Source organism: Salvelinus fontinalis, chromosome 28 (genome assembly GCF_029448725.1).
Source record: "Salvelinus fontinalis isolate EN_2023a chromosome 28, ASM2944872v1, whole genome shotgun sequence".
In the NCBI taxonomy this organism is placed as follows: domain Eukaryota; kingdom Metazoa; phylum Chordata; class Actinopteri; order Salmoniformes; family Salmonidae; genus Salvelinus; species Salvelinus fontinalis.
The window spans coordinates 34154958-34179102 of NC_074692.1; the positions used below are offsets into that span (position 1 = coordinate 34154958).

General features: G+C 42.7%; 1 protein-coding gene across 2 annotated transcripts in view; it reads right to left on the minus strand.

Moving 5' to 3' along the window:
• The window catches only part of LOC129826625 (E3 ubiquitin-protein ligase znrf3-like), a 202614-nt gene that overhangs the window by 15657 nt on the left and 162812 nt on the right, over positions 1-24145 (minus strand). For both annotated transcript variants that reach the window (XM_055887548.1, XM_055887547.1), the window contains exons 3-4: positions 17627-17701; positions 4527-4658 (exon numbers count right to left, since the gene is read on the minus strand). In XM_055887548.1, the coding sequence (XP_055743523.1) occupies positions 4527-4658; positions 17627-17701 (207 nt within the window). The remainder of the gene's footprint in view (positions 1-4526; positions 4659-17626; positions 17702-24145) is intronic.

The following is a 24145-nucleotide window of genomic DNA, read 5'->3' on the forward strand; positions in this document are numbered from 1 at the left end:
ACTCAACAGTTTCCCATGTATATCAAGAATGGTCCACCACCCAAAGCTCCTGCTTTCCTGACTCTGAGCCCGCCTGCCTGACCACTCTGCCTGCCCCTGACCTCGAGCCTGCCTATCGTCTGGTACCATTTGGACTCTGACCAGGTTACTGAACCCCTGCCTGTCCTGACCTCGAGCCTGCCTATCGCCTGGTACTGTTTGGACTCTGAGCTGGTTTATGAACTCTCGCCTGTCCCCGACCTGCCTTTTGCCTACCCCTTTTGTTATAAATATCGGAGCTCAACCATCTGCCTCCTGTGTCTGCATTTGGGTCTCGCCTTGTTTCCTTATATGGGGTTGCAACTCAATATTTGGAAGGTGTTCCTATTATTTGGTATACTCATTTTAAACATACGTACTTACAAATACCTTCACATTGTGATGTTTGATTAGTTAAAAACACAAAAAGTTTCACTCAGTTTCACTCAATAGTACCCGCAAAACACCAGTCTCAACGTCAACAGTGAAGAGGCGACTCTGGGATGCTGGCCTTCTAGGCAGAGTTGCAAAGATAAAGCCATATCTCAGACTGGCCAATAAAATGAAAAGATTAAGATGGGCAAAATAACACAGACACTGGACAGAGGAACTCTGCCTAGAAGGCCAGCATCCTGGAGTCGCCTCTTCATTGTTGACTTTGAGACTGGTGTTTTGCGGGTACTATTTAACGAAGCTGCCAGTTGAGGACTTGTGAGGCGTCTGTTTCTCAAACTAGACACTCTAATGTACTTGTCTTCTTGCTCAGTTGTGCACCGGGGCCTCCCACTCCTCTTTCTATTCTGGTTAGAGACAGTTTGTGCTGTTCTGTGAAGGGAGTATTACACAGCGCTGTACGAGATCTTCAGTTTCTTGGCAATTTATTGCATGGAATAGCCGTCATTTCTCAGAACAAGAATAGACTGACAAGTTTCAGAAGAAAGTACTTTGTTTCTGGACATTTTGAGCCTGTAATCGAACCCACAAATGCTGACGCTCCAGCTACTCAACTAGTCTAAAGGACAGTTTTATTGCCTCTTTAAATCAGCACAACAGTTTTGAGCTGTTCTAACATAATTGCAAAAGGGTTTTCTAATGATCGATTAGCCTTTTAAAATGATGAACTTGGATTAGCTAACACAACGTGCCATTGGAACACAGGAGTGATGGTTGCTGATAATGGGCCTCTGTACGCCTATGTAGATATTCCATTAAAAATCACCTACAATAGTCATTTACAACATTAACAATGTCTACCATGTATTTCTAATGAATTTGATGTTATTTTAATGGACAAAAAATGTGCTTTTCTTTCAAAAATAAGGACATTTCTAAGTGAACGGTAGTGTATGTGCTTTACATGTGCACCTCACTCAGGTTTCAACTCAGGTTGTAATGGCCTTAACTTATGTATGGAATACTAAGTGATAAGAGCGTGTGTAACAGTATATAACGTATGCTAATGTACTGGTGTGAAGGCATTTGGGCAGTGGTGTAAAGTACTTCAATAAAAATACTTTAAAGTAATACTTAAGTATTTTGGGGGATATCTGTACATTACTTTACATATTTTATATATTTGGCTACTTTTACTTCACTACATTCCGAAATAAAATAATGTACTTTTTACTCTATACATTTTCCCCGACACCCAAAAGTACTCATTACATTTTGACAGGAAAAGTGTCCTATTCACACACTTATCAAGAGAACACCCCTGGTCATCACTACTGCCTCTGATCTGGCAGACTCACTAAACACAAATGCTTTGTTTGTGAATTATGTCTGAGTGTTGGAGTGTGCCCCTGGCTGTCCATCAATAAAATAATGTTTTAAAAATTGGTCCGTCTGGTTTAATATAATGAATTTGAAATTACTTATACTTTTACTTGTGATACTTAAGTACATTTTAGTAATTCCATTTACTTTTGATACTTAAGTATTTTTAAAACCAAATACTTTTAGACTTTTACGTAAGTAATGTTTTACTGGATGTTTTACTTTTTTACTTGAATCATTTTCTATTAAGGTATCTTTACATTTAGTCCAGTACGACAATTTAGTATTTTTTCCACCACTGGATGTGGCTGGGGGTTACAGCATTTCTTTCACATGAACCATCAATTTAGACTAGTGTGTCTGGATAAGCGTCATCTAATATTTATTAAATATTGTTATCTGGACAATAGTAACCTGGAATTTTTCATTATTGTAGGCTACTACTTTTACCACCTTTAGTGTTAATCTCTACTACACAACTCACTGTTTAGCACATGACCTCACATGTGACTCCTTAAAGAGATGGGTGGGGCTAAGGCTTAAGTGTCACGCCCTGACCTCAGAGAGCCTTTTTATTTCTCTATTTGGTTAGGTCAGGGTGTGATTTGGGCGGGCATTCTAGTTTTTCTATTTCTTTGTTGGCCAGGTATGGTTCCCAATCAGAGGCAGCTGTCTATCATTGTCTCTGATTGGGGATCATACTTAGGCAGCCTTTTTTCCACCTTTAGTTTGTGGGATCTTGTTTTTTGGTTAGTTGCCTGTGTGCAACGCCATTAGTTTCACGTTTCGTTTGTGCTTGATTGTTTTGTTTGGTGAATTTCGATTTATTGAAAGATGTGGAACTCTACGCATGCTGCACCTTGGTCCATTTATTTCAACGAACGTGACATTAAGAGGGTTTGAACAATGCTGAATGGGTGTAGACAAAGGAGAGCTCTTCAGTAGGTACCAAATTATTCAAAGGCCCTATTCTCAAAAGTGAGTTTACAAGTTTATCAACATTCAAAGCAGAATTACCTTCCCATTGTTCCTCAGAAATGCAGTGTATGATATACCATTTTGTAGCTCTTGAGTCTCTACTTTTTACCAATATAAAAAAAAAAACATTTCAAATTTGCTACATAAGACCTATTTGAGACGGTCAGTCACAAATTAGAAAAACAATTAACTATAAGCTTTGGTTAGTATAGAGATCTAATAATTGTTTTCTTGTATCCTTTAGAAAGACCATAGTAACCTAACTGCTGCTTCCTACCCTATACTAAGGCGACGTCATCTATCAAAACAAAACCAAGAACTTACTTTGCAAATTAGATAATTCATGACAATCTTCACAGATTCATTTTCAGATGACATTATAAGACACATTGCACAATGTATGAATCACTAAATTGTCTGTCACTCCCAATCAGCATACAGCCGCATTGGTACCAATTCCCTTTTAAATGTATCAACTTAAATGTCCCTGTATATATTAAAAGGTCTCTAACAGTTAAATTGATTCCCATGTAAAACACCCAAAACATTTTTGGGCAATAGAAATGCTCAAATTGTGGGAGAAAGTAGTCAATGAAAGAATCAATAATAACATTTTAACAATGTCTTAAATAATCAACTTGGGTGGTGCTTTAGGTATGTTAAGGTTCCAAACACATGATGGAATGATCACTGAAAGAGTCTGGAATGATGGAATGATCACTGAAACAGTCTGGAATGATCACTGAAAGAGTCTGGAATGATGGACTGATCACTGAAAGAGTCTGGAATGATCACTGAAAGAGTCTGGAATGATGGAATGATCACTGAAAGAGTCTGGAATGATCACTGAAAGAGTCTGGAATGATGGAATGATCACTGAAAGAGTCTGGAATGATGGAATGACCACTGAAAGAGTCTGGAATGATGGAATGATCACTGAAACAGTCTGGAATGATGGAATGATCACTGAAACAGTCTGGAATGATGGAATGACAACTGAAACAGTCTGGGATGATGGAATGATCACTGAAACAGTCTGGAATTATATAATGACCACTGAAACAGTCTGGAATTATGGAATGACCACTGAAACAGTCTGGAATTATGGAATGACCACTTAAACAGTCTGGAATGATGGAATGATCAATGAAACAGTCTGGAATGAACAGAACAGAACTGGGCGTAGATGCACCCCTGGCTACATCCATTGATAAATTGACTGTGTGAAATTGAAATGTGATATAACTAAGAATAGAGAGTGGCTCAGATTTCCCTGTTAGAGTGTCTTCCCATATCTGAAGCTGTTAGCTGTGGGACTTGAGTCAGTCAATGCTTTGTGAAGTGTGACAGTAGGGTTTAAATGGGAGTCATAATAACTAAAATATGACTTGGCTTGTGTATTCACTTGCAATTGTGTACACACACACACACACACACACACACACACACACACACACACACACACACACACAAACACAAACACACAGTTATTCTCGTCTGCTTTGGTTTTGCTCAGTGTAGTCCTCGTGGCGGCAGGTAGCCTACATGTTAGAGCGTTGGTCCAGTAACTGAAAGGTCACTGGTTTGAACTCCTGGGCCGACAAGGTGAAAAATCTGTTGATGTGCCGTTGAGCAAGGCACTTTAGCCTAATTTACTCCAGAGGCGCCGTACTACTATGGTAAAACAACACATTTCCCTGCACCTATCTGGTGTATGTGACAATAAAACATCTATATTTATTTTTAATGTTTACCCTTGGTGGTCTGTGCTGGATCCTGGCGCGGGCCACTTTCTGCTTGTTGACTATGTTCATCAGCTTAACAGCATCGGCCCCCTTCACATAAACCACTGGCCTCTTCAGAGGGTCCTCTGCTAACTTGTTTAGCTACAGGAGAGGAGAACACACAGACACACACATTAGGACATGTATACAGGACAACACACACGTTAACCTTAATGATGAATAACAACTGTCTGCTCAGCTTCAACATAGTCTCTCATTTCATCTCCTGTAGGATGGAGAGAGAGAGAGAGTACAGAGAGATAGAGAGAGAGAGAAGAGAGAGAGAGTAGAGAGAGTAGAGAGAGATAGAGAGATTATAGAGAGAGTAGAGAGAGAGAGAGAGAGAAGAGAGAGAGAGAGAGTAGAGCGAGAAGAGAGAGAGAGAAGAGAGAGAGAAGAGAGAGTAGAGAGAGAGAAGAGAGAGAGAAGAGAGAGTAGAGAGAGAAGAGAGAGAGAAGAGAGAGTAGAGAGAGAGAGAGAGAGAGAGAGGAGAGAGTAGAGAGAGAGAGAAGAGAGAGTAGAGAGAGAGAAAGAGAGAGTAGAGAGAGAGAGAGTAGAGAGAGAGAGAGTAGAGAGAGAGAGAGAGAAGAGAGAGTAGAGAGTGGGAGAGAGAGAGAGTGGGAGAGAGAGAGAGAGAGAGAGAGAGAGAGAGAGAGAGAGAGAGAGAGAGAGGTGGAAACTGTGGTCGTCCTCTACAGCGGGATGGAGGAGGGAGGGAGGGATGGAGGAGGGAGGGAGAAATGGAGGAGGGAGGGAGAAATGGAGGAGGGAGGGAGGGAGGGAGGAGGGAGGGATGGAGGAGGGAGAGAGAAATGGAGGAGGGAGGGAGAAATGGAGGAGGGAGGGAGAAATGGAGGAGGGAGGGATGGAGGAGGGAGGGAGAAATGGAGGAGGGAGGGAGGGATGGAGGAAACTTTCAACTGGTTCTCCCCATTAAGCAGCGAGTCGGAGTCAGAGGCCGAGCCTTCTCTGGTCTCTACTCCTCCCGTTATGGGGTCTGAGACGCCGAAGCCTCCCACCATTAGCTCTGACAAATTGAAAACCCTAGTCATTGGCGACTACATTACCTGTAATATTAGACTTAAAACGAATCATCCAGCAATCATACACTGTTTACCAGGGGGCAGGGCTACCGACATTAAGGCTAATCTGAAGATGGTGCTCGCTAAAGCTAAAACTGGCGAGTGTAGAGAGTATAGGGATATTGTTATCCACGTCGGCACCAACGATGTTAGGATGAAACAGTCAGAGGTCACCAAGCGCAACATAGCTTCAGCGTGTAAATCAGCTAGAAAGATGTGTCGGCATCGAGTAATTGTCTCTGGCCCCATGCCAGTTAGGGGGAGTGATGAGGTCTGCAGCAGTCTCTCACAACTCAATCGCTGGTTGAAAACTGTTTTCTGCCAATCCCAAAAGATAGAATTTGTAGATAATTGGCCCTCTTTCTGGGACTCACCCACAAACAGGACCAAGCCTGGCCTGTTGAGGAGTGACGGACTCCATCCTAGCTGGAGGGGTGCTCTCATCTTATCTACCAACATAGACAGGGCTCTAACTCCCCTAGCTCCACAATGAAATAGAGTGCAGGCCAGGCAGCAGGCTGTTAGCCTGCCAGCTTAGTGGAGTCTGTCACTAGCACAGTCAGTGTAGTCAGCTCAGCTATCCCCCGAGGCACAGACCGTGTCTGTGCCTCGACCTAGGTTGGGCAAAACTAAACATGATGGTGTTCGCCTTAGTAATCTCACTGGAATAAAGACCTCCTCACTTCCTGACATTATTGAAAGAGATTGTGATACCTCACATCTCAAAATAGGGCAACTTAATGATAGATCCCTCACTTCAAAGGCAGTTATAGTCAATGAACTGATCACTGATCATAATCTTGATGTAATTGGCTTGACTGAAACATGGCTTAAGCCTGATGAATTTACTGTGTTAAATGAGGCCTCACCTCCTGGTTACACTAGTGACCATATCCCCCGCGCATCCCACAAAGGCGGAGGTGTTGCTAACATTTACGATACCAAATTTCAATTTACAAAAAAAAACCTACGTTTTCGTCTTTTGAACTTCTAGTCATGAAATCTATGCAGCCTACTCAATCACTTTTTATAGCTACTGAATTCCCTGAATTCCTATCGGACCTTGTAGTCATAGCAGATAATATTCAAATTTTTGGTGACTTCACATGGAGAAGTCCACAGACCCACTCCAAAAGGCTTTCGGAGCCATCATCAAATCGGTGGGTTTTGTCCAACATGTCTCTGGACCTACTCACTGCCACAGTCATACTCTGGACCTAGTTTTGTCCCATGGAATAAATGTTGTGGATCGTAATGTTTTTCCTCATAATTTTTTTTTATTTTTATTTTACCGTTATTTTACCAGGTAAGTTGACTGAGAACACGTTCTCATTTGCAGCAACGACCTGGGGAATAGTTACAGGGGAGGGGAGGGGGATGAATGAGCCAATTGTAAACTGGGGATTGTTAGGTGACCATGATGGTTTGAGGGCCAGATTGGGAATTTAGCCAGGACACCGGGGTTAACACCCCTAATCTTACGATAAGTGCCATGGGATCTTTAATGACCTCAGAGAGTCAGGACACCCGTTTTAACGTCCCATCCGAAAAACGGCACCCTACACAGGGCAGTGTCCCCAATCACTGCCCTGGGGCATTGGGATATTTTTTAGCCCAGAGGAAAGAGTGCCTCCTACTGGCCCTCCAACACCACTTCCAGCAGCATCTGGTCTCCCATCCAGGGACTGACCAGGACCAACCCTGCTTAGCTTCAGAAGCAAGCCAGCAGTGGTAATAATCCTGGACTATCGGACCACCCTTTTATTACGTTTGCAATCGCAACACATAATCTGCTCAGACCCCAACCAAGGAGCATCAAAGGTCGTGCTATTAATTCTCAGACAACCCAAAGATTCCTTGATGCCCTTCCAGACTCCCTCTGCCTACCCAAGGATGTCAGAGGACAAAAATCAGTTAACCACCTAACTGAGGAACTCAATTTAACCTTGCGCAATACCCTAGATGCAGTTGCACCCCTAAAAACTAAAAACATGTGTCATAAGAAACTAGCTCCCTGGTATACAGAAATTACCCGAGCTCTGAAGCAAACTTCCAGAGAATTGGAACAGAAATGGTGCCACACCAAACTGGAAGTCTTCCGACTAGCTTGTACTGTACTGTGCAGTATCGAAGAGCCCTCACTGCTGCTCGATCATCCTATTTTTCCAACTTAATTGAGGAAAATAAGAACAATCCGAAATTTATTTTTGATACTGTCGCAAAGCTAACTAAAAAGCAGCATTCCCCAAGTGTCACGTTCCTGACCTGTTTTCCATTGTTTTTGTATGTGTTTAGTTGGTCAGGGCGTGAGTTGGGGTGGGCATTCTATGTGTTGTGTTTCTATGTTGGGGTTAATGTGTTGCCTTATATGGTTCTCAATTAGAGGCAGGTGTTTGACGTTTCCTCTGATTGAGAACCATATTAAGGTAGGCTGTTCTCACTGTTTGTTTGTGGGTGATTGTCTTCCGTGTTTGTGTCTGTGCACCACACGGGACTGTTTCGTTTGTTCGTTCGTTTGTGTAGTCTGTACCTGTTCGTGCGTTCTTCGTGTATATGTAAGTTATCAAGTTCAGGTCTGTCTACGTTCGTTTTGTTGTTTTGTATTTTCCGAGTGTTTTCCGTATTTGTTTTTTCCCCCTTAATAAATATTCATGTCTGCATACAACGCTGCATGTTGGTCCGACCCTTACTCCTTCTCCTCATCCGAGGAGGAGGCATTAGACGAACGTTACACCAAGAGAGGATGGCTTTCACTTCAGCAGTAATAAATTCATGAACTTCTTTGAGGAAAAGATCATGATCATTAGAAAGCAAATTACGGACTCCTCTTTAAATCTGTGTATTCCTCCAAAGCTCAGTTGTCTCGAGTAAGCACAACTCTGCCAGGACCTAGGATCAAGGGAGACACTCAAGAGTTTTAGTACTATATCTCTTGACACAATGATGAAAATAATCATGGCCTCTAAACCTTCAAGCTGCATACTGGACCCTATTAACCCTATACTGGACCCTCCTATGTTGAACATAGTAAACGTCTCTCTATCCACCGGATGTGTACCAAACTCACTAAAAGTGGCAGTAATAAAGCCTCTCTTGAAAAAGCCACACCTTGACCCAGAAAATATAAAAAAACTATCGGCCTATATCGAATCTTCCATTCCTCTCAATATTTTTTGAAAAAGCTGTTGCGCAGCAACTCACTGCCTTCCTGAAGACAAACAATGTATACGAAATGCTTCAGTCTGGTTTTAGACCCCATCATAGCACTGAGACTGCACTTGTGAAGGTGGTAAATTACCTCATAATGGTGTCAGACCGAGGCTCTGCATCTGTCCTCGTGCTCCTAGACCTTAGTGCTGCTTTTGATACCATCGATCACCACATTCTTTTGGAGAGATTGGAAACCCAAATTGGTCTACACGGACAAGTTCTGGCCTGGTTTAGATCTTATCTGTCAGAAAGATATCAGTTTGTCTCTGTGAATGGTTTGTCCTCTGAAAAATCAACTGTAAATTTCGGTGTTCCTCAAGGCTCCGTTTTAGGACCACTATTGTTTTCACTATATATTTTACCTCTTGGGGATGTCATTCGAAAACATAATGTTAACTTTCATTGCTATGCGGATGACACACAGCTGTACAGTTCAATGAAACATGGTGAAGCCCCAAAATAACCCTCGTTGAAAGCCTGTGTTTCAGACATAAGGAAGTGGATGGCTGCAAACTTTCTACTTTTAAACTTGGACAAAACAGAGATGCTTGTTCTAGGTCCCAAGAAACAACGAGATCTTCTGTTGAATCTGACAATTAATCTTGATGGTTGTACAGTCATCTCAAATAAAACTGAAGGACCTCGGCATTACTCTGGACCCTGATCTCTCTTTTGACGAACATATCAAGACTGTTTCAAGGACAGTTTTTTTCCATTTTCGTAACATTGCAAAAATCTGACATTTTCTGTCCAAAAATGATGCAGAAAAATGTATCCATGCTTTGTTACTTCTAGGTTAGACTACTGCAATGCTCTACTTTCCGGCTATCCGGATAAAGCACTAAATAAACTTCAATTAGTGCTAAATACGGCTGCTAGAATCCTGACTAGAACCAAATTGATCATATTACTCCATTGCTAGCCTCCCTACACTGGCTACCAAAGCATTAAATGGGCTTGCTCCTACCTATCTTTCCGATTTGGTCCTGCCGTACATACCTACACGTACGCTACGGTCACAAGACGCAGGCCTCCTTATTGTTCCTAGAATATCTAAGTAAACAGCTGGAGGCAGGGCATTCTCCTATAGAGCTACATTTTTATGGAATGGTCTGCTTATCCATGTGAGAGACACAGACTCGGTCTCAACCTTTAAGTCTTTATTGAAGACTCATCTCTTCAGTAGGTCCTATTATTGAGTGTAGTCTGGTTCAAGAGTGTGAAGGTGAACGGAAAGGCACTGGAGCAACGAACCGACCTTGCTGTCTCTGAGTCACTGGCTTAGAGACAGTGACTCAGAGACTCAGAGACCCCCCCCCCCTTGGGTTGTGCCGCGGCGGAGATCTTTTTGGGCTATACTCGGCCTTGTCTCAGCATGGTAAGTTGGTGGTTGAAGATATCCCTCTAGTGGTGTGGGGGCTGTGCTTTGGAAAAGTGGGTGGGGTTATATCCTGCCTGTTTGGCCCTGTCCGGGGGTATCATCAGATGGGGCCACAGTGTCTCCTGACCCCTCCTGTCTCAGCCTCCAGTATTTATGCTGCAGCAGTTTATGTGTCGTGGGGCTAGGGTCAGTCTGTTATATCTGGAGTATTTCTCCTGTCTTATCCAGTGCCCTGTGTGAATTTAAGTATGCTCTCTATAATTCTTTCTTTCTCTCTCGGAGGAGGAGGACCTGAGCCCTAGGACCATGCCTCAGGACTACCTGGCATGATGACTCATTGTTGTCCCCAGTGTTGTCTCAGGATGGTAGGTTGGTGGTTGAAGATATCCCTGGCCGTGCTGCTGCTCCAGTTTCAACTGTTCTGCCTGCGGCTATGGAACCCTGACCTGTTCACTGTGATTACTATTATTTGACCATGCTGGTCATTTATGAACATTTGAACATCTTGGCTAAGTTCTGTTATGATCTCCACCCGGCACAGCCAGAAGAGGACTGGCCACCCCTGATAGCCTGGTTCCTCTCTAGTATGCTTTGGCCTTCTAGGGAGTTTATCCTAGCCACCGTGCTTCTACACCTGCATTGCTTGCTGTTTGGCGCTTTAGGCTGGGTTTCTGTACAGCACTTTGATATATCAGCTGATGTAAGAAGGGCCATATAAAACATTTGATTTGATTCTCTCTCTTTTCTGCCTTCTGTGGGCCTATGCAACTTTGTCCTGGACTTCCTGACGGGCTGTCCCCAGGTGGTGAAGGTAGACAACATTATCTCCTCCACACTAATCCTCAACACGGGGGCCCCACAAGGGTGCATACCCAGCCCCCTCCTGTACTCCCTGTTACTATTAAAGCCTACCCTAACCAGAAACCGTGGATAGATGGCGGCATTCGCGCAAAACTGAAAGCGCGAACCACCGCATTTAACCATGGAAAGATGACTGGGAATATGGCCGAAGCCTCAGAGGGTGGGTCGCTCAGCGTAACGCACCATTGGCTGCACACTGCCTGCCCTCCAGGACACCTACAACACCAGGTGTCGCAGGAAGGCCAAGAAGATCATCAGTGACCCCAGCCCACCGGAACCATGTCCTGTTCTCCTTGCTTCCATCACTAAGACGTGGGCATTATAGGAGCATCGTGGCAGAAACTGTTAGACTGGCCAATAGCTTCTACCCCCCAGACCATCAGGCTGCTGAATAGCCACCACTAGTCAGCTACCTGCCCCCCCCCCCCCCTCCCCCCACAATGGACAGTTACCCTGCCCCTACCCCATTTGGACATGTAAATTGTTACAGTTGTAAATATTTATATATATAATATATATATGTATATATTATTATTTAGATTATTGTTTTATTCACTTCTCTTTTTGACCTGCAGTGTTGGAGCTCGGAGCTGAATAATTTCATTGTACCCAGCAATTACATCTGTGACTAATAAACTCATCTTATCTAATCAGTTTCTGTTTTGGCCTCCGTCACTCCCTCCCCTCAGTACTCTCTACAGTTTCTCTAGTGGGACTCCTCCATTGGACTGAGCCCCTCTGTAGTCTGCTCCCTCCCTGCCCTAGTCTGTCATTTAAAAATCCCAGGGGAAATACCAGAGATATTCACCAGTTCTATTTCTTCCCCTGTCGTCATGTTTCCAAGTGAAATATGCTCTCTCTGATTAAAGTATAGCGTATGGCTATTTAACATCTCTTCCTCTGCTTCTGCTGTTTTTCCCCCGCAAGAGAGTCAATATAGACCAGGCTCTCAAAGGGCTACCACTGCTAGCATCCATGTCAATGTGATAATACCGTTATGCTATACGTAAAGTATATACACCAGATACCTCATGATAAAGGAAAGTGTTGCTACTTCAGTTCAACCAAGGTACAAGAACTAAAGAACAAACTGAATGTGTATAGAAGAGATATTCTCAATGTCAAACGGAACGTCAATAAAGATCTTCCCCATTATCAAAAACCAACACGTTTAACTCAACGTTAAAGACTTTGATAATAAAATACATATAGTTAGTAGATAGATCATGTAAACAGGGAGAAAAAGAGGTCAAAATCATTAACTTCATAACCCTCTCTCTAACTCCTCCTCCCTACCCCTCGGCCTTGTGTCTGTGTCGATTGGGCAGCTGCAACTGGAAACCCTCTCGGGGGAATTTGACCTTGGGGGCCACGCTGACTTTCATGTGGTCCCCTCACAAGCCTTTTATCTCTGTGTGTCTCTGCTACATTGCGGCTTACAGCCTGGAGGCCTGAACACATAGGAACCTGCAGGTCCGGGCCTGGTGCTGTGGGCCTGGTGCTGTGGGCCTGGCTGAATACCACAAGAGAATTCTTCTCGCTCTCTCTGAGAAAGCTGCTACTGCCTCTCCCTGCTGCCGCACCAGTGGAGGGTGGAGGAGAGACTTCTGTATCACAGGCAGGAAGAGAGCTCTTTTGTGGATTTTGATAATTAGCGTGTATCGGTCTAATCCTGCTCTACATGCATTATTTGGTGTTTTACATTGTACATTGGACTAACAGTGAAATACTTACTTACGGGCCCTTCCCAACAATGCAGAGAGAAAGAAAATAGAGAAATAATAGAAAAGTAATAAGACGTAATAATAAATACACAATGAGTAACGATAACTTGGTTAACTTGATAACTTGGGTACCAGTACCAAGTTGATGTGCAGGCTATGAGGTATTTGAGGTAGATATGTACATATAACTAGGAATAAAGTGACAGATAATAAGCAGTAACAGCAGCGTATGTGATGAGTCAAAAAAGTTATTGCAAAAAGGGTCAATTCAGATAGTTAAATAGTCAACCAACAGCTACCCAGACTAACTATTTAGCAGCTGTGGGTAGTTGTCGTGCCCTCTTCACGACTGTGTTGGTGTGTTTAGGTCCTTAGTGATGTGGACACCGAGGAACGTGAAGCTCTCGACCCACTCCACTACAGACCCGTCAATGTGAATCGGGGCGTGCTCGGCCATCCTTTTCCTGTAGTCCATGATCAGCTCCTTTTTCTTGCTGACGTTGAGGGACAGGTTGTTGTCCTGGCACCACACTGCCAGGTCTCTGAGGCTTGCTACTTTCGTGTCATTTGCAAACTTAACGATGGTGTTGGAGTCATGCCACGCAGTTGTGGTTGAAAAGGGAGTATGGGAGGGGACTAAGCACACACCTCTGAGAGGCCCCCGTGTTGAAGGTCAGCATGGCCACCTGGGGGCGGCCTGTCAGGAAGTCCAGGATCCAGTTGCAGATGGAAGTGTTCAGTCCCAGGGCCATTAGCTTAGTGATGAGCTTGGAGCTGAGCTGTAGTCAATGAACAGCATTCTTACATAGGTGTTCTTTTTGTCCAAGTGGGAAAGGGCAGTGTGGAGTGTGAATATTATTATTTGACCATGCTGGTCATTTATGAACATTTGAAAATCTTGGCCATGTTCTGTTATAATCTCCACCCGGCACAGCCAGAAGAGGACTGGCCAGCCCTCATAGCCTGGTTCCTCTCTAGGTTTCTTCCTAGGTTCTGGCCTTTCAAGGGAGTTTTTCCTAACCACCGTACTTCTACACCTGCATTGCTTGCTGTTTTTGGCTGGGTTTCTGTTTGCTATACAGCGCGTTAAGTGCATCGATTTGTGGTGGTAAATAGAAATGTCATGACGTTGCCCTCTTTGGGTACAGCAAGCCCCATCCCCCTCTCCCTGCCTCCTACACAGGCTGCTGTGGTCAGAGAGGTCGTAAATTCCGGGAGGAGATGATCTCCTCATGGCCACAGTATAGAGACAGAGTGAAGTTTCATAGAGAACAAAGGAATTTCTTCCACCTCACAGAACTTGAGGTCCGAACAACATTTATGTTCCGGAGACGGTATAAAAGATCAGGGAAGAATCCAGCTACGAACTGGTCCGTTTGGTACAAGTTTGTAAAACTTATGAGAGATGGTGCGGCCACATTACCATAACGCTGTTTATATAATAGCCTCAGATATGAGGTTTACATCTAATTGTTGTATAAGATGAATGAGTGAGGATGATACTGTTTGTAAAATTGTGTAATGTGATTTTGGACTGTTTAATGAAGGAAACTCCAATTTCCTTTTGAGTTTAACTAAATCAGAGGACCGTCCATGAGCCCAGTCAGAGTCGGGCATCCTGGGACAGGCCCTTCTCTGAAACTCCCGAATAAAACCCCAATTTTGAGAATGTCTCAACAGACCATGTTTTCTCTCAATCACGAGAGGACAAAGGTTGCAGACCAGCTTACCTCAATAAAGAGAGGGCCAATGTTTGAGACCAGCCTGCTGAATCTTTTAACCACACCACGTGGTTAAACTCTTAGACTATCGATAACGACAGAATAAGAACAAGTCTTTGATATTAATTACTAGTCTGCAGCTAGGAATTCGGTATCATTGAACGCGAAGCCCGATAACCGCCGAAACATCTATTCTATAACGACATGAATGAATGTCACTCTGAACTATCCATTCTAACCATGACAGAGAGAGAGCGAGAGGACGCAAAATTCTACAAAAGAAACAAACTTTTCAACAGCGATCAAGACGACACACTGAGCGTAAATATATATATTGATTGCAATTGTTCCCGAATGAGTGAGCGTTCATATGCAAAGGATTAGAATTTCAATTGTTATAATTATCAACTCTGTCGTGACTTCTCATCTGACCCCCACTCCCCTTTTGTCCAACAAGCCGCCATGCCGGTTTAGCCCACTAGGGCACATTCCCCTATCATTTCTTGTAACTATATTTACTTTGTTTGTTTGTTTGTGCACTCCTGTTAGGCGGTCTGTCCCGACGTCGGTACACTTATGACAACATCCAGCTCTATTGCAGGGCGCGAAATTCAAAATCTATTTTTTTTTAAATATTTAACTTTCACACATTAACAAGTCCAATACAGCATTTGAAAGATAAACATCTTGTCAATCCAGCCAACATGTCCGATTTTTTAAATGTTTTACAGAGAAAACACCACATATATTTATGTTAGCTCACCACCAAATAAAAAAGAGGACAGACATTTTTCACAGCACAAGTAGGATGCAAGTAGCATGCACAAGCCAACCTAACTAACCTAGAACCAACCTAAATAACCTAGAAAAAACTACCTCAGATGACAGTCCTATAACATGTTACACAATAAATCTATGTTTTGTTCAAAAAATGTGCATATTTTAGCTATAAATCAGTTTTACATTACTGCTACCATCATAGCTAGTCAGAAATCGCACGGGAGTAGCCAGAGTAAATACAGACACCAACGTCAACTACCTAATTACTCATCATAAAACATTTCAGAAAAATATATGGTGTATAGCAAAATGAAAGACAAAGATCTTGTGAATACAGACAATATTTCCGATTTTTTAAGTGTTTTACAGCGAAAACACAATATATCGTTATATTAGCTTACTGCAATGGCTAACACACAACAACATTGATTCCAAGTAATCGGTAGCGATAGCACAGCTCGACAGATATATTAAAAAGCATCCCAAATTGGGTCCTTATCTTTGTTGATCTTCCATCAGAATGTTGTAAAGGGGTCCATTGTCCAGTACAGTCTTTGTTTGGGATCCAGAACAAACTATTTCCCTCTTGAATTAGCAAGCACACTGGCCGTGCGGCGCTAACCTCTCCTTCTTCAAACAATTCTTCCAAAGCATCACGTCTAAAGTCCCGAATAAATTTCAATAATATAATTAAACTATATAGGAAAAACATACTTTAGGATGATATTGTGACATGTATCAAGTCAAATCGAAGCCGGAGACTATATTCACGTATAACGACAGTTTTCCAGGAGGCAATACAAAGTCCAACTTCGCGCCTGGGAGAAAAAAAATTATGGCGGTCCTCTCACTCCAAGAGGCTGTATTCAAGCCCTGAACGAGATATTCAAGTCCTTTCTGCTCTCACTTCCGCATGACACCCAGGGGAAGGCGTATGACGTGTTTCTATGGTCCCAAGTGACATGCCCTTTTATAGACAAGGTCTTGAAGAGAGACATCGATTTTGGAAATCTCACTTCCGGATAGGAAATGGGCTGTAAAAATAGTTCTGTTCCACTTAGAGAAATAACTCAAACGTTTTTAGAAACTAGAGACTGTTTTCCATCCAATAGTAGTAATAATATGCATATTGTAAGAGCGAAAATTGATTAAGAGGCCGTTTGAAAATGGGCACATTTTTCCAGTTTTTCAATACGCCCCCTGCAGCCATAAGAAGTTAATAAATAAATGATTTAAGACAATTGATGTATGGATGACTCATAGTGAAGACTGGGTTCGTGCAGATAACCAACAATTTACGATGTTTGGAATGAGACTAACGTGAGGTAAAATAAATAGTTCATTAATTCGAAGACTAATTGATCAGATATAAAATATCTGAAAAGTTATATTAGGAAAATTATAACTTTGTAATCTGAATATTTTCCTTGGTGCCCCGACTTCCTAGTTAATTACAGTTACATGATTAATCAGTTTAATCGCATAATACTAATTACAGAGAATCTTTGATAAAAATTAAGTCTTCAGTTAATGATAGTAAAGACACGACAGAAGGCTACGAAAACTATAGATGAAAATGATTTTTGTAAATGGTCTTTAGCTTATCATGAGATACTCTAAATCAGGTGAGCAGAACCTCCAGACTTCATTAATATTAGAGATTGTGCATCTGCTGTTGTTAACAAAGAAACACACCAACTCTCTTGACCCAACGCTGCCGTTCTGTCCTGCCGATGCATAGAAAGACAAGCTACGTGTATATTATCCATGTCCTCGTTCAGCCAAGTTTCCTAGAAACATATGGATATTACAGTTCTTCAGGATAGTCTTGAACGGAGCTCGCCCAGGTTGTTCTCTGGTGGTTGTTCATTCGCTAATAGAACATCGGGAAGAGACGGTTTATTTACAGTCACAGTTTCATCAGGGTGCCCGTATATAGTCCTATATCGCTGTCTCTTTCTCTTCAGAGTGTCGGGGGTGAGGGCCAGGTCCGAGGTGAGCAGTATGTCCTGCTCCGACCGACTCTTGAAGTAGAAATCTTCACCCAAATCAAGGGTAGTGATCGCTGTTCTGATGACCAGATGCTCTTTTCGGTCATAGGAAACGATGGCGGAAACACTATGTAACAATGTAGTTAAGAACCGCGCAAAAACACACAAAATAGCAGAGTTGCTCAGGTGCCCGTTAAATGGCCGCTATACATCCCACCGCCATTCTTGAGTGGAGACTTGGAATGTGAGTGCCCAATGGGTGTATGGAAATATGGAAACCATGTGTGTGTGTGTGTGTGTGTGTGTGTGTGTGTACTGACCTGATCAATGGCATCAGAGTTTTCGGACACGTCAAAAATGACAGCCGTCGCCCCTCTCTGAACTGCTCGTTTCGCCTGCAGAGAGAACAACAGTCATTAGAGACACAGAGAGAACAACAGCCAATAGAGACAGAGAATAACAACAGTCATTAGAGACACAGAGAGAACAACAGCCATTAAAGACAGAGAAAGAACAACAGTCATTAGAGACACAGAGAGAACAACAGCCGTTAGATACACAAAGAGACCAACAGCCATTAAAGACAGAGAAAGAACAACAGCCATTAGAGACACAGAGAGAACAACAGCCATTAAAGACAGAGAAAGAACAACAGCCATTAGAGACACAGAGAGAACAACAGCCATTAAAGACAGAGAAAGAACAACAGCCATTAGAGACACAGAGAGAACAACAGCCATTAAAGACAGAGAAAGAACAACAGCCATTAGAGACACAGAGAGAACAACAGCCATTAGAGACACAGAGAACAACAGCCATTAAAGACAGAGAAAGAACAACAGCCATTAGAGACACAGAGAACAACAGCCATTAAAGACACAGAGAACAACAGCCATTAGAGAGACACAAAGAACAACAGCCATTAAAGACAGAGAAAGAACAACAGCCATTAGAGACACAGAGAACAACAGCCATTAAAGACACAGAGAACAACAGCCATTAGAGAGACAGAGAACAACAGCCATTAGAGACACAGAGAACAACAGCCATTAGAGACACAGAGAGAACAACAGCCATTAGAGACACAGAGAACAACAGCCATTAGAGACACAGAGAACAACAGCCAATAAAGACACAGAGAGAACAACAGCCATTAGAGACACAGAGAACAACAGCCATTAGAGACACAGAGAACAACAGCCAATAAAGACAGAGAGAGAACAACAGCCAATAAAGACACAGAGAGAACAACAGCCATTAGAGACACAGAGAACAACAGCCATTGGAGAGACAGAGAACAACAGCCATTAGAGACACAGAGAACAACAGCCATTAGAGACACAGAGAACAACAGCCATTAGAGACACAGAGAACAACAGCCATTAGAGACACAGAGAACAACAGCCATTAAAGAGACACAGAGAACAACAGCCATTAGAGACACAGAGAACAACAGCCATTGGAGAGACAGAGAACAACAGCCATTAGAGACACAGAGAACAACAGCCATTAGAGACACAGAGAACAACAGCCATTAGAGACACAGAGAACAACAGCCATTAGAGACACAGAGAGAACAACAGCCGTTAGAGACACAGAGAACAACAGCCATTGGAGAGACAGAGAACAACAGCCATTAGAGACACAGAGAACAACAGCCATTAGAGACACAGAGAACAACAGCCATTAGAGACACAGAGAACAACAGCCATTAGAGACACAGAGAACAACAGCCATTAAAGAGACACAGAGAACAACAGCCATTAGAGACACAGAGAACAACAGCCATTAGAGACACAGAGAACAACAGCCATTAGAGACACAGAGAACAACAGCCATTAAAGAGACACAGAGAACAACAGCCATTAAAGAGACACAGAGAACAACAGCCATTAGAGACACAGAGAACAACAGCCACAGAGAGAACAACCATTAAACTCTTAGTCTATGTTTTGGGCTCAATGATATTTTCCATCAATTAGTCTTTTGAGTAATCACCTCAGATATTTTCACATTCAATCTTTTTCAGATCTGATTGGTCAATAGCCCAATTAGTTAAAAAAAGATCAGAATTGGGCTGCCTGTCTAAACGCAGCCAGAGAGAAGAACAACCATTAGAGACACACAGAGACCAGTAGTTTGAACATACTTTACCAGTCCAAAGTTTGGACACACCTACTCATTCAAGGGCTTTTCTTTATGTTTACTATTTTCTTCAATGTAGAATGAAAGTAACGATAGCAAAACTATGAAATAACACACATGGAAACATGTAGTAACCAACAAAGTGTAAAAAATGCAATATTCTTCAAAGTAGCCACCCTTTGACTTGATTACAGCTTTGAACACTCTTGGCATTCTCTCAACCAACTTCACCTGGAATGCTTTTCCAACAGTCTTGAAGGAGTTCCCACATATGCTGAGCACTTGTTGGCTGCTTATCCTTCATCTGCGGTCCAGCCCATCCCAAACCATCTCAATTGGGTAGAGGTTGGGTGATTGTGGAGACCAGGTCATCTGATGCAGCACTCCATCCCTCTCCTTCTTGGTCAAATAGCCCTTACACAGCCTGGTGTGTTTTGGGTCATTGTCCTGTTGAAAAACAAATGATAGTCCCACTAAGCGCAAACCAGATGGGATGGCGTATCACTGCAGAATGCTGTGGTAGCCATGCTGGTTAAATGTGTCTTGAATTCTAAATAAATCACAGACAGTGTTACCAGCAAAGCACCCCCACACCATCACACCTCCTCCTCCATGCTTCACGGTGGGAACCACCCATATGCAGAGATCATCCGTTCACTAACTTTGCGTTTTACAAAGATATGGCGGTTGGAACCAAAAATCTCAAATAAGTACTCATCAGACCAAAAGACAGATGTCAACTGGTGTCCATTGCTCGTGTTTCTTGGCCCAAGCAAGTCTCTTCTTATTATTGGTGTCCTTTAGTAGAGGTTACTTTGCAGCAATTTGACCATGAAGGCCTGTCTCCTCTGAACAGTTGATGTTGAGATGTGTATGTTATGTTACTTTAAATCTGTGAAGCATTTATTTGTGCTGCAATCTGAGGCTGGTAACTCTAATGAACTTATCCTCTGCAGCAGAGGTAACTCTGGGTCTTCCATTCCTGTGGCGGTCCTCATGAGAGCCAGTTTCATCCTAGCGATTCATGGTTTTTGCGACTGCACTTGAAGAAACTTTCAAAGTTCTTGAAATTTTCCAGATTGACTGACCTTCATGTCTTAAAGTAGATATGGACTGTCGCTTCTCTTTGCTTATTTGAGCTGTTCTTGCCATAATATGGACTTTCACCAAATAGGGCTATCTTCTGTATACCACCCCTACCTAGTCACAACACAATTGACATGGCATTAAGAAGGAAATAAATTCTACAAATTCCTTTTTAACAAGGCACAGTTGTTAATTAAATGCATTCCAGGTGACTACCTCATGAAGCTGGTTGAGAGAATGCCAAGAGTGTTCAAATCTGTCATCAAAGCAAAGGTGGATATTTGAAGTATCTCAAATATAAAATATATTTTCATTTGTTGAACACTTTCTTGTTTTCTTCATGATCCCATATGTGTTATTTCATAGTTTTGATGTCTTCACTATTATTCTACAACGTAGAAAGAATAACACTTGAATGAGTAGGTGTCCAAACATTTGACTGGTACTGTATATCAACTCCAACTTATTCATTTGAAGCCAATCTTGAAACAATAACTTTGCAGTAGTGAGATAAGGTCATCAAGAGTTAGTTTTAGTTTTAGTAAGGTTAAGGCTAACTCGGTGTTAAAGTAATATATTTAACCAGTTTGTTTTAAATGTCCCCAAAACCTCACTCTCACTCCCAGCCACCAGAGGGGGTTGTGTGACTTTGAATGGCCTGAATCCAGCTGACAGCTAGGCCCAGCAGCAGAGAGAGGAGAGACATAGAGAGAGAGAGAGAGAGAGAGAGAGAGAGAGAGAGAGAGAGAGAGAGAGAGAGAGAGAGAGAGAGAGAGAGAGAGAGAGACAAACCGAGAGAGAGGGAGATAGAGACAGAGAGATAGAGAGACAGAGAAGAGAGAGAGAGACAAACAGAGAGAGAGGGAGGAACAGGGAGAGAGAGAGAGAGAGAGAGAGAGAGAGAGAGAGAGAGAGAGAGAGAGAGAGAGAGAGAGAGAGAGAGAGAGAGAGAGAGAGAGAGAGAGAGAGAGAGAGAGAGAGAGAGAGAGAGAGAGAGGGGAACAGAGAGAGAGGGTGGAACACAGAGAGAGAGGGAGGGAGAGAGAGAGAGACAGAGAGGAACAGGGAGAGAGGGAGGAACACAGAGAGAGAGGGAGGGAGAGAGAGAGAGACAGAGAGAGAGGGAGATTGAGAGACAGAGAGAGAGAGAGAGGAACAGAGAGAGAGGGTGGAACAGAGAGAGAGGGAGATCGAGAGAGAGAGAGAGAGAAACAGAGAGAGAGAGAGGGAGGGAGAGAGAGAAAGAGAGGAACAGAGAGAGGGAGAGAGAGAGACAGAGAGGAACAGAGAGAGAGGGAGAGAGATAGAGACAGAGAGGGGGATGGAGACAGTCGGCTCCCAGTCCATGGACAGGTCAAGAACTCGATAATAACATTGGAAGGATGAGCACAAGTGGTCTGTCCCTCAACTCTCTTTATACATGATGTCACTAGAGAAAGACCTGCGTCTCAAATGACAGCCCTTTCCCTATAAAGTGCTCTACTTTTGATCAGGGCCCATAGGGTCAAAAGTAGAAATATAAAGGGAATAGAGGACCATTGAGACCACCCTTAAAGCTACATCTGATTCAAATTAATTACACAGTATGATAGTGTTTACTGTATATAGACTACACACCATATACATTCAAATGATTTCACATGATGACAAGTACCATTAAAGTTGGTGGCAGACATTATGAAAGCTGTATTTCCATGTCAGTGGTCTTAATTCCAATACCAACTAGCAGAAAGATCCTTCAACATGATGAGTAGTATAACTGCTACAGATGTAGTCTTTTGACGGTGTTTCTGCTTAAGGCAAGAGATAAGACAAACGTTGGAATCAGCAGAACGCAGAATATCTCTTCACTCAATCCAAAATACTTTATCTCAAGTCCTACTTTCCCCAACCGACCGGTCCAAATCCATTCCGTCTGAGCACGGTTGATTCCTGGTGCCCCGTTTAGCAGCGTCTTGAAGTCTCAACTAAAAGAGCAGTTAGGGTCACATCCTGGTATTATCATGGAGCATGGTAGGCTCCGTGCCAGATAACATCCAATCAGCCAGCTAGGGGAGGGACATCAGATCAACGTGACAGAGTACAGGGCTGTGGCTCTTTTGTCCAGTGGCTGAAAAGTGTCTGAGCTTGAGACTACAGAAACTTTAGAGCGAGAGAGAGAAAGAGAAAGAGAGCGAGAGAGAGAGAAAGAGAGGGAAAGAATTAACAAAAAAACAGAGCAAACTAGAATGCTATTTGGCCCTAAACAGAGAGTACACAGTGGCAGAATACCTGACCACTGTGACTGACCCAAATTTAAGGAAAGCTTTGACTATGTACAGACTCAGTGAGCATAGCCTTGCTATTGAGAAAGGCCGCCGTAGGCAGACATGGCTCTCAAGAGAAGACAGGCTATGTGCACACTGCCCACAAAATGAGGTGGAAACCGAGCTGCACTTCCTAACCTCCTGCCCAATGTATGACCATATTAGAGACACATATTTCCCTCAGATCACACAGATCCACAAAGAATTCGAAAACAAATCCAATTTTGATAAACTCCCATATCTACTGGGTGAAATTCCACAGTGTGCCATCACAGCAGCAAGATTTGTGACCTGTTGCCACCAGAAAAGGGCAACCAGTGAAGAACAAACACCATTGTAAATACAACCCATATTTATGCTTACTTATTTTAACTTGTGTGCTTTAACCATTTGTACATTGTTACAACACTGTATATATTTAATATGACACTCGTAATGTCTTTATTGTTTTGAAACTTCTGTATGTGTAATGTTTACTGTTAATTCGTTTTGTTTGTTTCACTTTTGTGTATTGTCTACCTCATTTGCTTTGGCAATGTTAACACATGTTTCCCATGCCAATAAAGCCCCTTGAATTGAATTGAGAGAGAGAGAGAGAGAGAGAGAGAGAGAGAGAGAGAGAGAGAGAGAGAGAGAGAGAGAGAAATAGAGAGAGAGAACTAGAGAGAGAGAACTAGAGAGAGAGAGAGAGAGAGAGAGAGAGAGAGAGAAAGAAAGAAATAGAGAGAGAGAGAGAGATGAGGGGGAGAAGGAGAGAGAGAGAGAGAGAGAGAGAGAGAGAGAGAGAGAGAGAGAGAGAGAGAGAGAGAGAGAGATGAGGGGGGAGAAAGAGAGAGGGGAAGCACAGTTGGTCCTTTCAAAACAAGTAATGCTAAATTCAGAGGTAGTATTTAGAAACGTGTGGTAGAACAGAGCAACGTGTGGTAGAACAGAGCAATGTGTGGTAGCATTGAACAATGTGTGGTAGAATATAGCAATGTGTGGTAGAATATAGCAATGTGTGGTAGAATATAGCAATGTGTGGTAGAATATAGCAATGTGTGGTAGAATATAGCAATGTGTGGTAGAATATAGCAATGTGTGGTAGGACAGAGCAGTGTGTGGTAGAACAGAGCAACGTGTGGTAGGACAGAGCAATGTGTGGTAGAATTGAACAATGTGTGGTAGAATATAGCAATGTGTGGTAGGACAGAGCAATGTGTGGTAGCATTTAGCAATGTGTGGTAGAATAGAGCAATGTGTGGTAGCATTGAACAATGTGTGGTAGCATTGAACAATGTGTGATAGCATTTAGCAATGTGT